Raw genomic sequence first — 22,032 nt, 5'->3', positions numbered from 1 at the left:
AGCCCGTCAAATTGGATTGCGCCATCGCCAAGCTAGGAACAACCACAATTTCTCTTGCTCACAATGACTGCAAGCACATTTTACTGTGCAGCAAGGTATCATTTTCATTAGAAGTGGCCCCGATGAGATAGAAACATGATGCTGTGTCGAGAATCAAACCGGGATCGACTTCAGGTAGTTGAGAAAACCGCCGGTGGAAGTTTCGAGAATACATGCATGTGTGTGTCTAAATATAAATGAGCGCAGGAGGAATGTACAGGAAATGTCACACCTGCCGGGTGTTCCGATAAGGTTATGTGGGTAAGTCCGGCGAGCTATTCCACCTGGACAAAAGGGGCCGGGTTGGCTGTCTCCATAATTCATCTTTGTCGCACCTTTCGTGAGCAGCCATTCCGGCCAACGTACCTGAAGAATGCTGCGTGATAGGTGTGTGGTGTGGCATCCATCACACATCCACTGCGGGCGAGGAGACAGGGGTTAGCAGCCCAGGTTACGAGGCCCGGGTCGCCACATCTCTAGGGTTGATTTTAAAAAAGCTCTGGGTTCAGCGGACCCAGACACTTGGGAAGCCAACACCAGTCTGGAGATTGACTCATTCCCGACTAATCGAGTCGAGAGGGCGGCTGGGCCAGTTGGCCTGTTGCGAGGCACGTTGTCGTCAACGATCCCGCAGTGGGGGTGTGGGAGGCGGTTGGTGAGATGGCTGCCTTGTCACCACCTCGCCTCGCCTGATCCCGCTCGTTCACAAGTCCATAATAATATTAACAAGTTAAAACTCGTTGGTTAGATTAGCGGCAGCACGCCTGGGAATCACATGATCAGATAGTTACGGTGTTATCTATCAACCTCGCCCGTCCGGCTTCGTCTTTCGTTTCTCTCCCTCACGCTTCGCAGAGCCGGCCAGTCAACCCCCGCACGAGGTTCATCTCCGAATGGTATCTCGTGCGCAAAGCCTCCTCCAAGGGTAGACGTCTCTTCTGTCGTCATTTTCTCTCCCGATGAGAAATCGAAGATAGGATCCGGACGTAATTCCTGGAAAACGGCTTTCCAAGGCTCCCATGCAACGTGCGTGATCGATCAGCGTCAAATCAAGTCGGCGAAAAGCCCGTCCACTCTTTTCACACAACATATATATGAGTTAGGGATTCTTCCGCCCCTCGTTCGGTCTTTTGGTTTTGTGCTCGTCGAATCCCGTCTTGTCAATCCTTCTGTGGCTCTGAACGCGATGTTCAAACGCTCCTTTTCATCAAAGGATCGAGTGGGCAAGTCGGCCAGACCCATCAAAAAGACGTATCGCGACCAAACAAAGGCCAGAGTGCAGGAGAAATTGGACAGCCCGCCAGCGGGGAGGTGCGTTATAGCTATTTCTTTCTCGAACACGTTGAGCCGAAAACTAACGTCCGTCCAGCAACCTCACCAGCCCTATCGTGACATTGGTCGTAGGTCGAGATCAGCGGCTTTTTGCTGCACATGAGGATGTCCTGTCGCTCTCTCCTTTCTTTTCGGCTGCTTTGAAGGATCAAATTCTTGATGGCAGCTCGAAACAGATTGATCTGCCTGACGAGTTCGTAATTCACTTTTCATCCCCGTCTCCTCGTCTCGAAATGTGGACCTAACATGTCTTCCAGAGAACCCGAAATTCTATCCTGCGTTCTCGAATACCTTTACAAGGGTGACTACTATCCACGCTTGCTGCACAGTAAGCGCCGTAACTCTTGGTACCTCGAGGACGCTCAGGGGCCCCATAAAACCGGTGGCCGAGGCTCAAGTGAATCGGTCGTTTTCCATTCCGGCGTGGGCAACTATGTCCTTCGGGACACCGCCATATACTGTGCCGCTGAGAAGTATGGCTTGGATGAGTTGAAGAGCCTAGCTCTTAAAAAGCAGGGCCTCCAAACCGGAATCCCAGTCGATGTGATACTTCGATCGGCTCGGTATGCGTACGACAATACGCCAGATACGGAGTCTCGTCTCCGAGCTCATTTCCTAGCCCTGATCATTCGAAGTCGCAAGACTTTCAAGAGAAGTGGAACAATGCAGATGGAGATGGAAACAGGTGGCAAACTGTTTTTCGATCTGTTTGTAGCGATGTGCAATCACATCGATGACATCGTGGAGATCAGGTACGAACCCTTTATCTCTTGATTTCTTTTAAGGCTAATCTGCGCACCTTCTCTTCTTCTTTTTTTTTTTTTTTTTTTTTTTCTGTTTTTGGGTTCTACACAACTGCCAACATCCACGACTTACTTCTAACAGCAACAGTCGCTCTCCCAAGGTCATCTAAAGAAGATGTATTCTTCAGCATTTGCTGCTCAAGCAAATCGAATCCAGCTCAGACGCTATTAAACCAAATTGTCTAATTGGAATACTTTTACAAAATCTGAACCAGAATGCGAAACAGTTTTCAACAGGAAAAGACTAGGAAAAGAGGCAGGTCCGGGCGGTGTCTTGCTTTTGATAGCGATAATTACCCTCAAACATCCGGCATTCTATTCCCATTCTAATTCCAGGTTGGTTTAGACATTTTTACCATGGCACCAGATTGAACCTTATCGAGCCCATGGTGTTTGGCAAAGAATGACGGTTTCTGCTCTACCTATCCAGCGTTTCTAATATTGCAAATTGCACACATGCACCAATACTTCCAATCTCCCCTCCTTTTCTACTTCTAAAGGAAGAAGAGAAGCAGTCAGTCCGCGACTGTCCTTCGCAAACGAATTTCCTTTGTTAGAACTTTGAATATCTCTTCGCTTCGAGCCTCCCCACATGTACTGTTGGATGTGATCAGGGATAATTTTGGAATATGAGAAAGATTCGGTCACCTCAAACTATTTCCTGTATTGTGTCGTGTTGGCAAAAGGCTCTCATCCTTCCTAGGTTCGTTGTACTCTAGAACGCGACCGCGCAACTTTAGGAGGCATCTTGTGGAACCATGACTTTTGTGAATTTTATGGTTCCGAAGCGAGCCGTTACGAGGCGATCAAACATTCACACCCCAGGAAAGCTACACAAAGGCCGGGCCGTCAACCTCGACTCCAACGGCCAGGGCAGTATGGCAATGCCGGGAAGCAAAGCACCATGACGAGCTATCAAAGCAACCACACCGTGTACCTTCCCAACATTTGGGCCGAAGCTGCCCCCCCGTGTTCAACAGACGCAAAGGGATAGCTGTAAGATAAACAAGCATTTCAATGACGCCGAATCCACAGATGCCACTCTGATGGTTCCGCGTCGACTTCTATAACGTGTTGAACCTTTGGAATTCCAAAGTCACATAATATCCAAATCTTAAGTAGACCGTGACGTCAACATTTAACTTCTCGAGGCCCGAAACTATGATTCCAGAAACCGGGTCCTTTAGAAGATCACATCGCACCAAGGGGAAGGTCATACCGGAATTCAAGGCTGAAGGGCGGTGTAGCGCAGTCCGAAAATGGGACCCGGAGGCAGAGATGGTTTATCTGGGGGCCAGATGCGACCCAGCCAAACTGGACCCTTACTGGAGAGCTGCGAGTCGTGAAGCTGGCTCTGAACGTTGTTTCATCAAATATAGTTGGGAGAAGCTCCTGTACGGCGTGGGCTCCCCAATTGGCATATTTGCCAGACACCGGGACGCCTTCAATTTCGAACAGAAAATTCCTAGAACCAGTCCTCGGGGATACCAGGCTCGCCTGGCTGGGAAGGAGGATCGAAAGTACCACATCCAAGGGATCAGGAACGAGTCAAGCATCATGTCGGTGCCGCTAAGACACCTAATGGCCATGGTGGATCCATCGGCGGCTCCTCTCCTTCAGTCGCTGAATGAGCAAGATCTCGGGACGATGGGCAGCTTTCTTTTGACGGGCGAATATCCCCCCGTCCTCATTGAATGCCGTGGTGGACAGCACCCGCTCTCGACCGAACCACCTCCGCCGGGAGCGGTAACTCACTTTTTGGAAGGGCTGCATACACAGGAAGATTATGAGCGGGAGCTCATCCGATGCGAACATGTCTACCAGCTTGCGCACGTGCTGAAGCTACCAGGGCTCAAAATGCTCGTGGTGCGAAAGCTTCAGTTTGGATTCCCGTACCTAGATGAAAGGCTTGTGATCGAAGTCGCGGACTCGATATTTTCGTCCATGAGCTGGCATTGGAAGGAGCCTTATGGGGCAAGGTACACGACCGAAGAAGCCTCCGACGGTCGATATGAACGCGAAAGGGAGCCGATGCGGGCATTCCTCGTTGAATACTTCGCGCGAAAGCTAGCTTCGGTGTCGATCACCGAGAGTGACCTCTTCCAGGTCTTGCTCAGGAAGCACCCAGCTCTAAGAATCGGCGCATACTTACGAGCTGCAGAGGTGGGCCTGGACCAGTGGGCGAGCTCAGAGAATCAAGTGGAAGAGGAGGAATGGAATGTCGAAGCGTCTGAAGAGAGCGATCTCCAATCAGAAGTCCCTCCAGGGGCTTTGAGCTCCAGACGCAGTCCGTTGTCCTCTACTTCCGTATAGTTAACCAATATATCCGTTTTATTCCTTGAAAATCAAAGGACCAGACCTCAGACGAGAGAACAACTCAGCGGCATAATTGCTATGGACTGTTAGCATCTTCTCACTTGTTCTGTCTGCTAGGATCTCTGTGTAAACGAATGCGTGCTTTGCAGATGTGTGCTTTTATCTTTTTGTTGGCTTTTTTTTAATTTCTGCCCTTGGAGAGCTTCGATCAGGTTTGTTGATTTTGCTCAGACGCGATCTGCAACAGCGATGGCAGAGACGGAGCACTGAGTAGAGAAGAGGTTTATATTTGTATTTTAGTTTCTGGGATAAGACAGTGTGCTTGCCATCAATACATGCTAAATATCTAATGCAAAACGATGAGAATAGCTGGGTGAGCGAGTGTGTTGAATCTGATGTTTGCGGTTGTTGAATTTAGGGCTGAAGCACGACGTTCGAACGGAGCTTCTCTGCTCGCCGAAAGTGGACAGCTTGCTTTTTAGCTTCGTCTCCGCGCAACCAGCCCAGCTCCAAAGACGAGAGGCACTGATTCAATCACGGAATCGCAACAAGCTACAAATGAAGTCTGGAAGGACCCGAGACGGAATTTATTAAAATCTAACTCCCGTCTACAACCCACACACGCACACACACGCCCACAACCCCGTCCTTAGGCACTCACCCCGGTTTCTTCAACCCTTCCAAGTTTCACCGGCGAAGATCTCAAGCTCCCCAGTCACCATGTTGGCCGGCCTCTCCCCACACCTCTCCAACCTCCGGCGGAGCCTCACGCAGGTGCTCAACTTCGCCCTCGTGCTCTCCACCGCCTTTATGATGTGGAAGGGCCTCTCGATCTACACCAACTCCTCGTCGCCCATCGTCGTGGTGCTTTCCGGTAGCATGGAGCCCGCGTTCCAGAGAGGTGACTTGCTGTTCCTGTGGAATCGGAGCCCGCGGGCGGAGGTGGGGGAGATCGTGGTGTATAATGTGAGGGGAAAGGATATTCCGATTGTGCATCGGGTCGTGAGGGCGTTTGGGGACGACGAGAAGAGTCCGAAGGAGACGAACGGACAGAAGAAGAAGAAGGTGATGAGCTCGGGCAAGAAGGACAGTATTGCGGCTGGGTGAGTGGGATTTCTGGTTCCTCTTTTTTTTTTTTTTTTTCCCCTTTTTCCCTACTTATATGCTACAAATGGTTGTGGGTGTTTGGTTTCTTGTCCCCCTCCGTGGTGATGTGCGAGGAGCAATGGATACTGATACGCAGCTGGATAGGGCTCTTCACTCAGATTCGGCGCTCGTTTCTCATAGGATTCTCACCAAGGGCGACAATAATATTGCTGATGATACGGAGCTATATGCTCAAGGGCAGGATTATCTTGACCGGAAACTGGACTTGGTGGGCAGTGTACGCGGGTATATTCCCGCAGTTGGATATGTGACGATTATGCTGAGCGAGCATCCATGGCTGAAGACCGTGTTACTGGGGATTATGGGCGCGATGGTCATTTTACAGCGAGAATAGTTTTATTAGGATACTGAGATACCTATTGTGCATGGCTTCAATGGCACCGAACTTAAAAAATAAGGATAGGGGAGACTGGCCAAACTTCCAGCACCAGTCTGAAAGCGTTCTCTCTGGCGAAATCTGTCAAAACCCAGGCCTCGCCCAGTCAATTCCGTGTGAAGTTGAACTCGTGGTGGATGAACATCCCTGGTCGTTGTGTTGTCCTGCTCTGGAGAGGCCGTCGGCGTTGGGGCCAATCGCGCAGGCAACCAGCTGACCGGCCACCTGATTGCCATCACCGCGACTCTGTAACCAAATCCCAAACTCCCCTTCGCTCCAGCAGACATCCTCGCCCGTTTGCTTAAGAGTTTTCCCCTCGACAGTATCCGTTTCTAATTCCCCGAGGCCTTATTAGCTTCAGCATCGTCCTCCACGGCGCTTCACAAGCAGAGATCCGATCTTGAACCTACCCCTCACGAGCCCCTCCATCGCCCGGTCCTGGACACTATGGGGAGCCAGAAACGCATAGCAAAGGTACGCCTACGAACCAGCTCAAAAGCCGCAATTGGTGGCTCACACTCTATTGCGCCTCCTAGGAATTGGGCGAACTCACCAAAGCCCCGCCGCCAGGCATACAGGTGTCCCTCGCCGACGAGGCCGACCTGTACAAATGGGAAATTCACATGCAGGGACCCGACGATTCACCGTACAAAGTATGATCAACCAAAACTCTCCACTTGAACCGGCTCTCGTTCCTCTGGGATTTTTTTTTTTCTTTTTTTTTTTTTTAAAATAGTTTTTGCGGGAAATAACAAATAACTCACGCTTCTTTTTCCGGGTCCCAGGGCGGCACCTTTGTCCTTAACCTCGTTCTCCCGCCCGAATACCCTTTCAAGCCTCCAACTGTCTCCTTCACGACAAAGATCTACCACCCCAACGTAACCAACGACGGAAAGGGAACAGTGTGTCTAGGAATGCTACGCGCCGACGAATGGAAGCCATCGACCAAGCTACAGTCCGTGCTGGAGTTCGCGAGACAGTTGCTCTCGGAGCCGATGCCGGATGATGCAGTGGAGGGAAAGATCGCCGAGCAGTTCAATCACGATAGGAAGGCATTTGATCAGGCAGCCAAGGAGTGGACGAAGAAGTATGCGAAAGAGGGCAAGAAGTCGTTCTGGTGAGCTGGGGGGTGGGAAATGAATACCGTGCTCGGAGCCCTAGTGTTCCAGATTTGACGTATTAATTTTGTGGGACTCTTGTAATGATTTGATGAAGCATCGGGTTATTCATGAATGGGGATCTCATGTGCGTGAGCGGCTGGGATCTGGGAGTTATGTTTGATTGATTCGGCGTACTTGCAACAGTATGGTTTATGTTGGGGGCACAGATAAATGGCGTTTACACTGCTTCCGAGCAAATAGAGAGGAATAAATTGTCTTTTTCATTAGAAGTTAGGCTTTAGCCTTCGCCGTGATCCTAGAGTTTTGGTCGTAAACTGCGGGCTTGAAGATGATCCACGATGGGGAACGACGCCATCGATCGTACCTAAGCCCTGGGTGCAATAGGCGGGGAGAGATCGTAATTTTTGCTGAGAAATCGGATTCGAGATATGCAAGGGAGTGCAACAATCGTATCGAGTGCTAAATTTGGGAGTCATGGTGAAAACAAACCCGAGTGTTGGATCCTGAATCGATATCATATATAATGGTTCAATGCCAACCCCTGACAGGAGCTGGGGGGCCAAGTTGAAAGTAAATATAGACGGCGACACACCGACGGTTAACGCTAACTCGTTCACCACTTTCGGCGATGAAAATTTAGGAGGCAGCAACCTTGATGCGTGTATGTTACATATGTACATGCGTACGTCTGTCTGACACGCGGCATCGGAATCCAGGTCGTGGTACCGCAGGCAAGTGAGCTCGCTCGTAAACTCCGGGTTAGGGAAAAATATATATTGAAGAGTGTGATCCAATGTGGGCAAGTAGTCGCGAGTACAATAGCATTGCAGTAGTTGTTAGTCTTCAGCTGTGAGTTGAGTAAAGATGAGAGACAAGGGGGCCAGGGGGCCCCGTCGGGAAGAGGGGAATGTTGGAATTCTCAGAAACAGATGAAGAATTCTGATATCTCAGATGCAACAATAGGCCCCTCCACTCAAAGACGAGCGTCCTAAACTGACCGGGCCATTCAACTATCGAACTTCCATCGATAGGCTTCTAGGAAATGCGATCTCATATATTAGGCCAAATATGCAAATGAGCATCACACACCGAAAAAAAATTAAAAGCAAAAAGCAAGTCGGCCTAGGTTCCCAGGACTTCGGGTCCCAACATAAATGACAAAAAGCAGGCAGATACTCGGTTGGCCCAATGGACATCCGGACAGGGGATGCAGTCGTTACCTCTGAGACATACAGACGGATGCCGGGACAATGACCAGGAGCTTGCGGCCAAACCAAAACCTTGAAGAACACCCTGAAGAGGTGGTCTGTTTCATCACTTGGCGAGAGGGCATATGGCATAGTGCTTTGCTCCTTTGTCCGGACGTCATGCGAACACGCAAGAGGACAATCATGGGCTATTGAGCGCCTCTTGCAGCTGCGGCAACTAATGCATGCAAGGTTGGCTGTTGGACAACAACGAGAGGGATATCGGTGACGGAGAGCTTCAGTTCCTGGACAATGATCCGAGCTTCCCCACTGCTCCAATATATGGAGGTGCCACCTGCATACCGAACCCGTTCGGCGCGAGAGAGCTGCATTGCAATATCCGCAGCTCAGCTCTGGAAGCATGGTGGCTGAAAGGACGGGCTCATCTTGTCGCGGCGAGAGCGGGACTGGGGACAGAGAGAGAGAGACGCACACACACACGCCGTGTCGCTCACCCGTCTCTCTCGGGGTGCAGCAAAACAGCCCCTCTCGGCTTTCACTTGCATGTTTCTTTTTGCCGGTTCGTGTTTGGGATTCTGTGTATCTGGAACAGTTGGCTCCTCGGGATGAATGAGATCGCGATGGATGAAGCGAAGGAAGACTTGGCTCGGCCGGATCGCGGACGAGAGGAAAAAAAAAAAAAAAAAAAAAGGGAGAAAAAGGGAAAAAAAAAAGGGCCAAAATAATTTGCTCCAGACGCCCAACTTTCACGCCCTTCACTGAGTTATCTCCATTTCTCCCTCAACTGCCGTCCTCGTCCGCGTCGTTGTCGTTGTCGTCCTCCTACTCCTCCTCCTCTGCTTCTTCCGTTGTCTCTTTTTCTTTTTCCTTTTTTTTTTTTTTTTTCCCTTCTTCTTTCTTTTTTTTCCTTGGTTGCCATGAGCTGGACGATAGACTCTCCAGCGGATTCCTCGACTTTTGTTTGCTTCCGAGAAGCCCCATCGTTGCCGCCGCTGGAACCTTCCCGCCGCGCTACCACTCCTGCGACTGGCCCTTAGTCCAACCGCCTCTCCAGCTCCAAGCTCCAGTCCGCGCCCACGATCGCTCCCGGACGGCCAACCCGACGCCCTGCCCTTCGTTCACGGCGCTTACGAACCAGATCCCCCCTCTCGCTCGCTGTTGTCTCCCTTGCCTCCATCGCCAGCGCTCTTTTTTTTGCTCTCTCTCCGGGTGTGTAACGCGGCAGAACAAACAAATGTCCCGGCGGAATACACACTCCTACAACAGTGGCCATGGTCACAAAGCACGCGGTCCCAGATCCTCCCTTTAAACCCCATGGCGGCGGTGATCACACTGCCTTCCGGCCACATGGCCCCAGTCCCGTCAAGCGCCCAACCCTCAATGCTATAGACACAACGCTCCCGCCTCGCCGCTCGCCCGTGGCCCGACCTCTCCCTCTCGCCAACTCCGCCCCTCCGTCCAATGGCCCTCGTGGTGGCAGAAGGCCTGACCCCCTCCGCCCTACCTACCTCAAAATATCCCACGTCGAACCGCCTCTTCGCTCGGCTTGCTCTTTCGACACCACTCGACATGGCCCTATGCAATTGTCCCCGGCGAGGGAGCGTACGCGACCAGTCCCTCCCAGAAACCGGCTCGACACTCCTCCAATGGGGCTGAAGCCGACGCTCTCAATGACCAACATGCAATCTGGCCAATTTGCACCGCTTCGTCATGACAGGCCGCCGCTGGATACCCCCGTCAGCGCTCGTTTCCCTCATCGCCACCATCCCCCCGAGCTACACTTTGATATCCCACTCCGATCGAGCTTGCAGTCTGCCACTACTGGAAGCTCGAGTTTGGAACCCGCAAGCGGAACAGAGCGGAGTAGTATTCTCACCAATACCAGCTCCATAACGGATCTGACACCGGACACCGCAGAGGAGCCAGTTGGTGGAATGAGTGTCGACGATGCCATAGATATGTATCTTGATGGCTTCTCGGATGACTCGTCGCCATCGTTGGAACTAGCAGATTCGCCGGAACCACCCAACTTTCTTGAATCCCGCGAACCACGATCTAGGGCAACGGAGTCTCCAAGCACGCCAGAAGAGGAGCCAAAACCCGGACGTCCACCAAGCCCTAAAGACCCAGAATCTCCTGAAGGGCCAACAGGGAGCAGCCGTTTGGAGAACCAAAGTCATGCAGAAGATTATTGTTCCACTGGAAAACCACCACCCCCGCCTATGGAACCAAAGGTTACAGTACCAGAAGTCCTCTCAGTTGGTGTACCGCCTCCCTTATCTGCGGCAACCAAGTTACGAGACCAATATGGATTCAAAAAGGAGACAACCTATGTCACTCTGGCGCAGTATAACAAGTGGAACGAACCATATTCAAGATACGTGGGCTACCGGAGACAAAAATGGGTAGAGCTTCTCAAGGACAGTGGTCTCGAGCATAAGGACACTCTTACCTTCCCCCCGAGATCAGGCAAAGTGAAGCGGTATATTAGAAAAGGTATACCTCCGGAATACCGTGGTGCTGCGTGGTTCTGGTATACTGGAGGCCATGAACATCTCCAACGGAACCCGGGTCTTTACCGGAAACTTGTCGAGCAAGCCGTTCATTCCCCCATGAACGATGACAAGGAGCACATTGAGCGAGACCTCCATAGGACCTTTCCTGATAATATCCATTACAAGCCGGACTCGTCTTCTGAAACGATGACAGGCGCGGCTGCCGGTAGCAGCAACCTCAAGTATGCGCCAGATGCCCAGGAGACACCCATAATCCAGTCGCTACGTCGTGTCTTATACGCGTTTTCAGTGCATAACCCAAAGATTGGCTATACCCAGTCCCTAAACTTCATCACGGGTCTCCTGCTTCTTTTCCTTCCGGAAGAAAAGGCGTTCTGGATACTTCATATCATTACTTCCACATATCTACCAGGCACGCATGAAGTGAGTCTAGAAGGAGCCAACGCTGACCTCTGGATCCTCATGGTTGCCTTGAAGGACGCTCTGCCACCTGTGTACACAAAAGTTGCTAGTCCAACACCAACAACTCCTAGATCAAAACCGCCCGCCATCAACACTACCACTCGACTCCCTGATATTACACTTGGCCTTACGAACTGGCTGATGTCCATGTTCATCGGCAGCCTTCCTCTCGAAACCACGCTGCGGGTATGGGATATTCTTTTCTACGAGGGTTCTAGAACCTTTTTCCGTGTTGCATTGGCAATCTTTAGGCTTAGCCAAAGAGACATACTCGCCGTCAGCGATCCCATGGAAATATTTCAGATCGTGCAGACGGCCCCGAAGAAGATGATCGATGCAAGTGCTCTCGCTGACGAGTGCTTTGTGCGACGCTTCCGGTTCTCACAAGCACGAATCGAGTCGCTGAGGGCTGCGCGGAGACAAGCCATCAGGGAAGATAAGGAGCGAGTGTCGTTTTTGGCGTGTCCTGGGAATTTTGGTGCCGATTCCGACCGTCGCCCAAGTACCTCAAGCAATAATAATACTCAGGCTGGTGCGTGGAGAACATGGAAGAATCACACTTTTAGATGAGGTTTCATGGCTCTTTCACGCCCTCAATTCCAATGTTTTATTATTTTGGGGTCTTATTCTTTCTTTCTTTCCTTTTTTTCCACCTCCCCTTCTTCTCTCTCTTCGAGCTGGCTGTTGCATTAGCAGGTGGACAGACCTACCGGCCTACCAACCTATGTACTTTCTTCTCTCTTCTCAGCACATACATAACCTTGTTACGCCCTCCCTAAGGATTTCCTTTTCTTTTCTTTTTTGTGGCACTCTCTAAACTTTCTTTTCATTTTTTTTCCTCTCTCTCTCGGTTATTCTCTGATAATGCCATGATTATATGTCCACAGTTCTGGGGTCTTCAGGGTGTTCGGATAGAGAAGATTGGCGCCATATCGTTCACACGATCAACCACTTGCCGTGTATTATTTTTGTGTTTCGAATATCACATATTGTGTACCATGGTTCTACGAATTGTAATTCTTTGCTTTATTTTTTTTTGCTTTTTTTTTTCTTTTTCCTTGGTTTTGTTTCCGCCACATTTACCGTGGTTCCAGATCTGAGATGAATGAAGCTTTGGACGTATTTGCCGAACAATGTGATCTACATACAGAATACCCTCTTTCTTTTTCTCTTTCCTTTTTTTTTTGGGGGGGCAATCTCCCCCGCTTTACCTTGCAGCATAGGAACTACATGTCAAAGTGCAGCTATTGCGATGCTACCAAGAGACGCCTGAGAATGCCATGGCTGTTTAGTATTACATTTGCTAATTATGGGTATTTTTATTAACTACTCTGTACGCAGTACTGGGAACTCCATACTTTCATCTGCTTTCTATGTCTTGAAATGAGAGAATAACTAGCGGCTAGTCATAGTTATGCACCCAATAGTTGGCTGCATGTCGTGGATTTGAAGATTGAAGTATGTACGTATGTACATGCATACAGAGTACGACATTCAAATCAAAGATTAAATGTATCTCAATTGGGCATAACGTTAGGCATATCACATAACAATACGTAGGCAGTTATACATCAAAGGGGTATCATCAGGCGGGTTCTTCCAAAAAAAAAAAAAAAAAAAAAAAAAAAAAAGAAAAAAAGACAGAGTAAATGACAAAAAAACAGTTTCATTAAGTCAAAAAGCAGGCACGAAAGGAGCTTCGCTTCTTAGTATCATCGGGTCATTAGAGCATCACAAAAACATGGGCGGCGCTTCAAGGCTTTTTGCGTGTCGCACATTTTGTCACTGTAACCACCGCACAAGAGATAAATTTTACTCCCACTGTCAAAACCCAAACTATTGTCGAGAATACCCAAATGATACCCTTTAGCAGCGCTCTTGTCAGTCCAGGAAGTTTCTCGTCGGCACGCTTGCTATCTCGGTATGCACCGTAGTGTTCGAGGTCAATGTCCTCGATCGCAGCCGGCTTTTTCTTATTCTTCTGCTTGGGTTTAACATCCGCGGCTTCATCGCTTGCTAGCTTCCCGGTGAACATGCTCATGAGAGAGAATCTTGCTTTGCCTTGGGATCGAGGTTCGGAGCGAATTTGTTCCATCAATGCGGCTTCTTGCTCAACTTCCTCACGCTCAGCTTGGGTGGCGATGAGTTGGATGCCTGGTCGGCCGACAGTATGTTGCGAAGTCATAGAGCCTCTCCGGTCAGGGGAGCCGTTTGGTTTGGAAGGCTTGGTGTTCATGCGTGCAAGGACTGATTTCGAAGTTTCGTTGGAAATTGCGACAGTCAGGATCGCGGCGACAATGGTGTCAATGGCGTAAAATGAGGGAACCGTCGAGAGTATCCGTTCAGCAGATATAGATAACGCCATAGTTTCCATGTCCAGGGAGGCCAACGGGATTTCCCGGTTTGAACTGTGCCCAGGAGCCGCAATTTGTATTTTGGGATATTGACGGGTAGCAATCGTGTTAGGTAATGATCTTAAAACACTTGCGTGAAGGAGTCCGGACTGCTCTTTGAGTGGCCGTGAAACTGCAAACCTCGCGGCAGGAAGAATTTCATCTCCAATTAACACTGCATGATAAAGATTGTATTGGTTTTGCGCCGGTTGTAGTTCAAGAATGCAAGAATTTTGGGCTTCCGATCTCACCACCGCTTCATTCTCGATTTCCATAGCTCGTTGAGGAGACAGTTGATTCCGTCGTGCTACCTCCATGGCTTCTTTTCTTGTTAGGATTTCAGCCAGCTTGGGAAACAAGGTGAGCGCTATCCCCGTGGGGCCTGTGCCGCTGAGATCACCAATATTTAACGCCACAATAGAAGACTTTGTTTTCGGTTCGCTGGGATGGGTCCTATGAACCTCGAGATCATTCATAGGATTTGTCCGAAGAGTGTAGAATGGAGTAGAGTGAGTTCCAAGCACAAAGGTGTGTGCATCGACCCTAATATCAAGTTAATATTGACCTAGGACACCGGGTACTTAGGATATATTTACTTCTGCATTTGTAACTGGAACGTGCCTAGATTAGCTCCGAACACTCCCCCATTGGCAACTTCCCAGAGCCTGGCAAGATCATCATCCGACGATACAAAAGGGCCTCGCTCATTTCCTGAAGGTTTTGGACAGGTATTGACCTTTGGGACAACAGGAATTGACGGCGGACTCGGTGTTTCAGCTGTGAGGATGACATTTTGTGGGAGAGACGATGAGCGGTGAGGATAATACTTTTGCTTATCGAGAGGAACGTTAGGGTCATAGACAGGGAATATGGACTTCATCTGCGGAGGAGCGGATTTCTTGGCGTCCGGCGGAGATTCAATACCTGAGGGAACCGACGCACTTGATGCGCAATTTGGTGATTCTGAGCGAGAAAACGGAGGAGATGAGGGATTTTTGTTATTAGGCGTACACTCTGCAGTCCCCATCTTTCCGTTTTGCTGCGTGATTGGTGTCCGGGGACGCATGGAGCTGGGAGCTGGAGAAGGTGCGGAAAATGATCTGGCTTTAACCTGTGGGTTCCCGACTACACTCCCAGACGGGGATTGCTCTCTTGACACCTGGGGGGGAGAAGGAGTCCCACTCCACGACTCCTGCGTAACGATAGCCGAGCATATCCCAACGGACTTTGACGCGATGGCCGGCGACCGTGATCTTGGGGCTCGTGCGGGCGGAGGCGGCACAATGATATTGGTATCTTCAATAATTCGAAGAATGACAGCCTCAGTTTGTCCCGAGGCCTTGACGTCTTCGATCACTGGCGACACACTCGGTGACTTTGTGGTTCGCCTTCTGTGGCCTTTCCTGGGGTGGCCGCTGGGCGGGTGGTTTTGGGGCTGAACAGTGGGAAATAGCTGAAAGGACTGCTGAGCTTGGGCCATTGCTGCAAGAGACTTGTGCCACCGTACGAAGGGCACGATCGTTAAATACTATGATCGATATGCAACACCAAATGGGGGCCAAATTTGGACAAGAGGGGATATTTAAAACTCGAAGCGCAAAATTCTCAACAACCCACCAATTTCAGTAGGATATCGAATTGATTGTGAGCTCGCTCGTGAAACCAATGGCAGGTCAAGATCCTTCCGGCCATGGTCAGACTTTTTGCCGCCACCGTGCATTGGTAGCATACTTTAGCCAACTGACCATGGTTGAAGGGCTGCAGACTGATCTCCCAAAAAGGCACTCTCTGCAAATCATGGGTCGTCCAGCAGACATCATGGTGTCACCTTGCATGATATGCAAAACAAGCTGTTGATTCCAAGGTAATTCCATGCATGATTCGTAGGAGCAAGGTTCCTCTGTGGGCCTCTGGGGTGACGGCGCTTGCGAACTGGACGAATGGCCGAGCGATTGGTGAACTCCCCTGCATTTGAGAGCACAGCCAGCGCCTGGAGAAGGTTTCGTTTTGCAAAACAATTTGTCACCGTAACTCCTCACAGCCTTTTTGACCCAGCAGTTAGGGAAGAGCAAGATTTCTTCAGCGGTTTCGCACCCTTGTGGCATGTCCCCCAAGGGCCTGAAGAATCTCGATGTCGACCTCAGGTCTGGCGTGGAGTTTATTGTGCAGACCGGACTAACTAGTTAGTTAAGCGGACTTCTCTGCCGGCGAGCAAGCTTAGTTATTCAGCCAATCGGCACCCGTCCAACCACGAAGCCGGTGAATCATAATTCCGGCCGTTGAGCGGAATGTCCGAGAGAAACTTTGATATCAACATCGAAAAGCCAATGGGACTGGGGTTGTCGGGCGGTAAAAATTTCCAACGTTTGCTTACAAAGTACATGGAATTGGAGAATGATTAACTACTATGAGGTATTATGTACTATACAGGGAGCATTGTGGGGTTGTCAGTCACCCCAGCCTCGACACCCCCTACACTCTTCTCAATTCTTCAGCTGTGCACTGACCCTGTCACAGAAACCTGGTCAGCGGCTTCGTCGCCTACGAGTTCCTCAGCCATGGCGATCGCGCCCGCCATATCGCCTTTGTTGTACAAAAACAGACCCTGCAGGGCGGCAGTACTCGTCGCCCTGGAGAGATCGGGTCTTCTTCCGTTTTCATCCTCGAGGATTCCAACCTTCTCGAGCTTCTCGAGGAACTGCTGCTTGTATGCCTCGGAGTGTTCAAATTCACCATAGAACCTATCCCATAGCTGGGCGGCTTGGTACCTGGTGGCTTCGCCAAGCCTAACCGTCATGTCCACGCGACCAGGGCGAACCAAAGCTTCATCAAGCCTCTCAACATGATTCGTCGTCAGGAAGATGATCCGTTCTTCAGCACTGGCCACCCCGTCGAGGGCGTTCAGCAACCCGGAGAAAGTCACATTGGCCCCTCGATATCCATCTGCATCGGCTTGTACGCGCCGGGTAGAAAATGCAGCATCCACATCTTCCAATAGGACCAACGTCCGGGACGGGATGATAGAAAGGAGATGGTTGAGCCGATCGTCCGTTAAACCCCGCTCGCTGAGGTTGAGTATGGCGATGTCGTAATCCAGCTCGCCAGCTAGAGCCTGGATGAAAGAGCTCTTTCCCGTGCCGGGTGGGCCGTGGAGGAGGTACCCACGTCGATAGGGAATGCCCCGATCGTGATACCAAGAGGCACTGCCGATGAAGTCCTTTACATCCGCCACTATTCGTTCCTTGACACCAGCCTCTAAAATTACGGAGTCCAGAGGGCGTTTACGGCGAGGTTGTCCAAACGGCCGCCATTCCGTCCCCCAGGAGTTGTAAATGACCGTTTTCCCCTCATGCGACTTGGCGGCGTACTCATGAGCTTCCCTGAACAAATCCTCAAATATGTGCCTTTGCGAATATAGAGTCGTTAGAGTGACCGTCTCCCAAGGGCGGCCAGTCTGTAGGTCCCTTGATTTGGCTTCCCGAACCCGATTCACAAATATGAAAGCGTTCTTGTATCGCAGCACGTGTCTTCCCGGACCCGGTATCAGCGAGAAATGAGTTTGGAGAGCTCCGTTCGCCAGTTCGACCTTCTCAGTCTGGATGGACAGGTGGCGCATGCCTGGCGTAATCTTTCGAAGGAACGATTCGAAGAACCCAGCCTTCTGACTCACGTTGGCAAGCTGCGAGCGCTGATACAGGGTCATCCAGTGTAGAAACCAAGGGTAAGAATCATCCTTTATACTGATCTCGACGTCCACAAGCATTCGTCTGCGGAGAAGGGCGGCTCCATAGCGAATTCCTCTCTGGGCGAGGGTGAGACCTGCTCCAAGGCCTGCTAAACCAAAGCCCTAGAACGTTCGTCAGATCGTCAGCGGAATGCATATCAATATCAGTTCACTCCAATGCAACATACGGCTGTAAAAAATGGGTTGCTTGAGAGCTGAGCTAACAGTCCCTGGTCAGACTTAGCAAGCGAAATTTCAGGTGCTTGTCTTCTTTGAAGGATCAAGTCAGCCGCTTTATTGGATGGCTGGTCCACCACAGTTGCAGCAGGCTCCATTGATCGTGGGAGACCTGCTGCTCCATCCTCGTTGGGCATTTGACTGGCGATGGACTGGCCACGAAGACCTTCGGCATCGGGCGAACTCGTTCATCGCAGCTGCAAACCTCGTCGATATTGCCCCGATCAGTTCCATCAGCGCGCTAGTCTATAATAGGACTAGCTCGTTAAATCAACCAATCAGACAACCGTATAACGCCGATAGCTCCACGCTTAACTCCGCCGACTTAATAACGGGTGCTGCCTTCCAAGCCGCCAAGCAGCATGTCATCTTGCCAACAGATCACTTTTCTTGGGGGGGTGATCTTGTCGTCGCCAGCAGAGCTGTATATATATATTTTTAACTTACTCCGTACAGACCAAAGAATTTCTCTGCACAGTAGCTATTTGTAGTTACAATTGTTCTTTAAAAGCGTATATTCTTATTTTCAACGGTTCCTATCGACGGGGCAGAGTTCCTTCATTGCGCACCTATGGCAGCTTCGACCGCAGCAGCCGTTCTTCATGCAGCGACTCTGTCTATTCCATCACAGTCACCCGTCCCTGAAGATGCGGAGGCAAAGGCTCACCATGTGAAGTCAGGAGGGTTCCGGAATCCGTGGGCGTGAGTTGCAATGGTCGCCCACCCGTGGTTTCGATCAAGCCTAACAGAGTCGCAGGTCCTGGCACATGATCCCAGCTTTCACAATAGTCAGAAAAATGATAGCGTAAGTCGAAGTTAGGGAAATGTGATGCTTTGCTGCTTGACCTCAATTCCTGACGGGGACTCGTAGCCGGCGGTTTTCTGGCGAGGCGAATGTCCCTGATACCACTCCGCCTACTGTCCCGGTGCGGAAGCCCGAGTTCCTCCCCAGCCGGCAAACGCCAAAGCTGAGGGCCACTTGGTTAGGGCATGCGTGCTACTATGTGGAGTTCCCAAGCGGATTGAGAGTGCTGTTCGATCCTGTTTTTGAAGACAGGTGCTCTCCTTTTAGTTGGTTAGGTCCAAAGCGTTATACAGAGATGCCCTGCAAGATGGAAGATATACCTTTCATCGATGCTGTTGTAATTTCCCATAACCACTATGACCACCTTTCCTACCCGACCATTAAGGATATCCATCGGCGTCATCCGAATTGCCACTTCTTTGCTCCGCTTGGAAACAAGCAATGGTTCACTTCGAGTGGCATTCACAACGTAACTGAGCTGGACTGGTGGGAAGAACGAGACATTGCTTTATCACCATTGACTAAGTCAGCCGAGGTGACGTCCATTCGAGACGCTTCAGATAAGGCGTCGAATATCCTTGCTCGTATTGGTTGCCTTCCATGCCAACACATCAGTGCTCGGACGTTGTGGGATAGATCGCAGACTCTCTGGGGTTCTTGGAGTGTGGAATCGGGTAGTTCCAAAGTGTATTTTGCCGGGTAGGTTTCAGCAGCCTTCTTCGTTCATTCCGGAGGGAACTTGATATTCTAACGACCCATAGCGACACCGGATACCGATCGGTCCCTGAACTCCCCAAAGAGGTCGACGACTACGGCCCTGGACATAATTATCCACACTGTCCAGCATTTGCCCAAGTGGGCCAATACCGTGGTCCTTTCACGCTTGGGCTGATACCCATTGGCGCGTATGATCCCCGATTCATCATGAGTCCGATGCACGCAGATCCTCATGATGCAGTCAATATATTCAAAGATACTAAATGCCAAAACGCTCTTGGGATGCACTGGGGAACATGGGTTCTAACAGAAGAGGATGTCTTGGAGCCACCTAGAAAGCTCAAGAAAGCTCTAAGACAGAATGGCATCGCGGAGACCGGTGTGTTTGATGTCTGTGATATCGGCGAGAGTCGTGAATTCTGAAGGCAGTTGCCCTGTCCTTCTGTTTGGCTGTCCTTTTACTTATGTTACAGAGCTCTTCTTCTTGGTATACCCCCTAATGTTTTGTTGTTTTAGTAACTCTTGACCTATATGTGATAGCAAACACCCGGTGCCGCCTCGGAGTCTTATATACCCTACGTCGTATGATGCCTAGAATTTTATTATGTTCTATCTATACATTCCCAATGATTGGATTCTTATAATCAAAGCTCACTGTTCATCACTCTCAGTTCTGGAAATTCCACTGCGAATATGTGGATATAGCACTCACCAGGAGTCTAATCACATGATAATCACACGTGTTCCGGAACATTCACTTTGACCTCACTTTCAGAAACACAACTGCACCATGCGCTTCAATCCCAACCTCCTCTAAACAAGATCAGATCGATCAAGGTATTCAGCTGTTCCACTCATAGTCCTGGACGTAGCGAATAGAAACCCCCCTATAGGCACATAAGTAGCATACGATATCAGACTGATAATGCATTGTTGTATATAAGATTTGAGGTTTAGAAACCAAGTGCCAGAAGAAGATGGTCATTTTAAAGGGTTAAAGGGCCTTTCTTTTACTCTTCTGGTCCCTTTTTCGGAGAACGAAGGATTTTACGGGGCTATGGAGAGGCATGTACTCCTAGTATCAATCTTTGCGAGCTTGACCGCAAACAGTATCGATAGGAATACATGATAGAGACCGCCCAACAGCCCTTTCCACACAGACCTATGGGTAGGAAATAGATCAAGAATACTGCGTAAGTCAAGGGAACTGGAATGGGATCGAGCATTCCAAAGAAGCATGGAATATCTGGTTGCCAGTATGGCAGAAAGAGAAACAGGTGAAAGATAGGTATCTCAACGGCTGAGCATAGAGGAATGTACCGTTAATGGAGCACAGGCAGGAGAGTAGTGGAAATTTTCTGAAACATATAGAATGTCCCTTCTTGGTTGCCAGGGGTTGCAGGGTGAATGAGAAGCCCTTTTGTGCAAAAAAGGACGCTAAGCAGAAAAGGGAAGGGGAGCTATCCTTCAGAACAAACATGAGGGAGCTTCTGTTGTTACTCTCACTTTCTTCAACATTAGCCCAATCTCATTGTTCCTTTGGTAGTTTTAAACCCTTTTAGTGCTCTTCACGCTTGCCACTGGTGGAAATTAGCAGCATCAACGCCTGAAAGGGCAAAACGACTGCCACAGTCAACGGTATAGTCCCAGCTTCTGAGCTATAGTGACGCGTGGTTAATGAGATAACAGGCGATGCCCGATCAAGGGGGTGGTAGGGGCCGAGGCATAGGATTGACCCGCAATAACAGCTTGGACGTTGTGGGATCTCCCAAGCCAGAAAGAGAGAGAGCCCATGTTGGAGAATTCCAATCTACCACCAACGGTGCACGTGCAAGTCAAGCCGAAGATGGCACCGGGCGAGCCGCACACAACCCGCAAACTCGTTCGGAAGAAACCCCCGATGGCGAGTCAAGCAACAGGCGTCAGATTGCCCACCAACTAAGGGTCGTTCAAGAGACCTTCGGTCTTCATGATAATAATCTTGGAGACATTGCGACCACAGGATTCCCCAGGGGCCCGCTACGCGTTATGAACCCAGATCCAACACCAGACCCAAGTGAAAGTGATGGATCAGACAATGGGAACAGCAGAGCAGCTAATGGTCCCAGCGCAACCGAGAGTCGGCAGCCAATTTCAGGAAGCGATAACTCGTCAAGCACAAGAGCGATAGTAGATCGTCGTCGCTACATCCAAGGCGCTTTGTACGCGATGGAGGATCCTATAACTCCGAACATCCAAGTCACTCATCCCGCGGAGTATCGGCAGCTTCAGAACGCTACCGCCTATGGGTCCCCGGTGCCTCATCGTAGTCGGTATCGAAGAAAGCCTGCTGACTCTCAATATCGGCAGCCGCAGGCCTCTCCGCCCTACCCCACACTAGTTCACCCGCCGTATGCACCACGACATTACAGCTCGGGTGGTTCTCAACAAGCCCCGGTATCATACTCCGAATATCCGCGCGGCCATGAGGTTGGAACTAGTCGCCAAGGACCGCCCTACTCGCGGTACTATGCAAACCTTCCTGGATTCACCGGATATAGATACTCTCAGTATGAAGATCTCTATCCAGACCTTTCGTCCACATTCAGAAGAATTTGGCGCTGGCTCGACTCTGTCGAAGACGGATCCCCCAAGTATGTAGTCTTAATTGCTTTCTAGATGGGTTGATAAAGAGCCGACCGCTGATCTCAAGCCTATAGATGAATTCAACCATGGCTGGCTCTCTGCGACTGCTGTTGTTTGCCAACAGGCGGCAGTTACAGGACAACAAAAGAATGCACAGGCCACTTTGTCAACAACATGTAGCAGCAAAGACG

At 50.2% G+C, this 22,032-nt stretch overlaps 9 protein-coding genes across 9 annotated transcripts; 7 read left to right on the top strand and 2 right to left on the bottom strand.

The window, feature by feature from the left end:
• Positions 1-782: 782 nt before the first annotated feature.
• On the top strand, positions 783-2,915 carry D8B26_003016 (uncharacterized protein). The gene is made up of 4 exons (XM_003068692.2): positions 783-1,350; positions 1,409-1,564; positions 1,629-2,123; positions 2,263-2,915. The coding sequence occupies exons 1-4, from the start codon at positions 1,226-1,228 to the stop codon at positions 2,282-2,284; spliced, it is 798 nt and encodes a 265-aa protein (XP_003068738.1). The 5' UTR covers positions 783-1,225; the 3' UTR covers positions 2,285-2,915.
• Positions 2,916-3,335: 420 nt separating this feature from the next.
• D8B26_003015 (uncharacterized protein) lies at positions 3,336-4,487 on the top strand (the record flags this gene model as incomplete). Its single annotated transcript, XM_003068693.2, has 1 exon — positions 3,336-4,487. The coding sequence occupies one exon, from the start codon at positions 3,336-3,338 to the stop codon at positions 4,485-4,487; it is 1,152 nt and encodes a 383-aa protein (XP_003068739.1).
• Positions 4,488-5,210: 723 nt separating this feature from the next.
• Positions 5,211-5,991, top strand: SEC11 (Signal peptidase complex catalytic subunit; the record flags this gene model as incomplete). The annotated part of the gene is made up of 2 exons (XM_003068694.2): positions 5,211-5,593; positions 5,742-5,991. 2 exons carry the CDS (start codon positions 5,211-5,213, stop codon positions 5,989-5,991), a joined length of 633 nt encoding a protein of 210 aa, XP_003068740.2.
• A 489-nt stretch (positions 5,992-6,480) lies between these two features.
• D8B26_003013 (uncharacterized protein) lies at positions 6,481-7,154 on the top strand (the record flags this gene model as incomplete). The annotated part of the gene is made up of 3 exons (XM_003068695.2): positions 6,481-6,507; positions 6,570-6,686; positions 6,819-7,154. 3 exons carry the CDS (start codon positions 6,481-6,483, stop codon positions 7,152-7,154), a joined length of 480 nt encoding a protein of 159 aa, XP_003068741.1.
• A 1,432-nt stretch (positions 7,155-8,586) lies between these two features.
• Positions 8,587-12,119, top strand: D8B26_003012 (uncharacterized protein; the record flags this gene model as incomplete). Its single annotated transcript, XM_066124020.1, has 3 exons — positions 8,587-8,870; positions 9,588-11,872; positions 12,034-12,119. The coding sequence occupies 3 exons, from the start codon at positions 8,587-8,589 to the stop codon at positions 12,117-12,119; spliced, it is 2,655 nt and encodes an 884-aa protein (XP_065980095.1).
• A 974-nt stretch (positions 12,120-13,093) lies between these two features.
• On the bottom strand, positions 13,094-15,213 carry D8B26_003011 (uncharacterized protein; the record flags this gene model as incomplete). Its single annotated transcript, XM_003068697.2, has 2 exons — positions 13,094-14,276; positions 14,330-15,213. The coding sequence occupies 2 exons, from the start codon at positions 15,211-15,213 to the stop codon at positions 13,094-13,096; spliced, it is 2,067 nt and encodes a 688-aa protein (XP_003068743.2).
• Positions 15,214-16,074: 861 nt separating this feature from the next.
• D8B26_003010 (uncharacterized protein) lies at positions 16,075-17,876 on the bottom strand. Its single transcript, XM_003068698.2, has 2 exons — positions 17,646-17,876; positions 16,075-17,580 (listed from the first exon to the last, which is right to left on the bottom strand). The coding sequence occupies exons 1-2, from the start codon at positions 17,829-17,831 to the stop codon at positions 16,225-16,227; spliced, it is 1,542 nt and encodes a 513-aa protein (XP_003068744.1). The 5' UTR covers positions 17,832-17,876; the 3' UTR covers positions 16,075-16,224.
• Positions 17,877-18,221: 345 nt separating this feature from the next.
• Positions 18,222-19,809, top strand: D8B26_003009 (uncharacterized protein). The gene is made up of 4 exons (XM_066124019.1): positions 18,222-18,396; positions 18,452-18,499; positions 18,566-19,198; positions 19,261-19,809. The coding sequence occupies exons 1-4, from the start codon at positions 18,266-18,268 to the stop codon at positions 19,637-19,639; spliced, it is 1,191 nt and encodes a 396-aa protein (XP_065980094.1). The 5' UTR covers positions 18,222-18,265; the 3' UTR covers positions 19,640-19,809.
• An 864-nt stretch (positions 19,810-20,673) lies between these two features.
• Positions 20,674-21,874, top strand: D8B26_003008 (uncharacterized protein; the record flags this gene model as incomplete). Its single annotated transcript, XM_066124018.1, has 1 exon — positions 20,674-21,874. The coding sequence occupies exon 1, from the start codon at positions 20,909-20,911 to the stop codon at positions 21,872-21,874; it is 966 nt and encodes a 321-aa protein (XP_065980093.1). The 5' UTR covers positions 20,674-20,908.
• Positions 21,875-22,032: the final 158 nt, after the last annotated feature.

The sequence above is a fragment of the Coccidioides posadasii genome, chromosome 2 (genome assembly GCF_018416015.2).
Source record: "Coccidioides posadasii str. Silveira chromosome 2, complete sequence".
Lineage (NCBI taxonomy): Eukaryota > Fungi > Ascomycota > Eurotiomycetes > Onygenales > Onygenaceae > Coccidioides > Coccidioides posadasii.
Note: the sequence above shows the minus strand (reverse complement) of the source record. Positions and strands in the feature narration are given on the sequence as shown.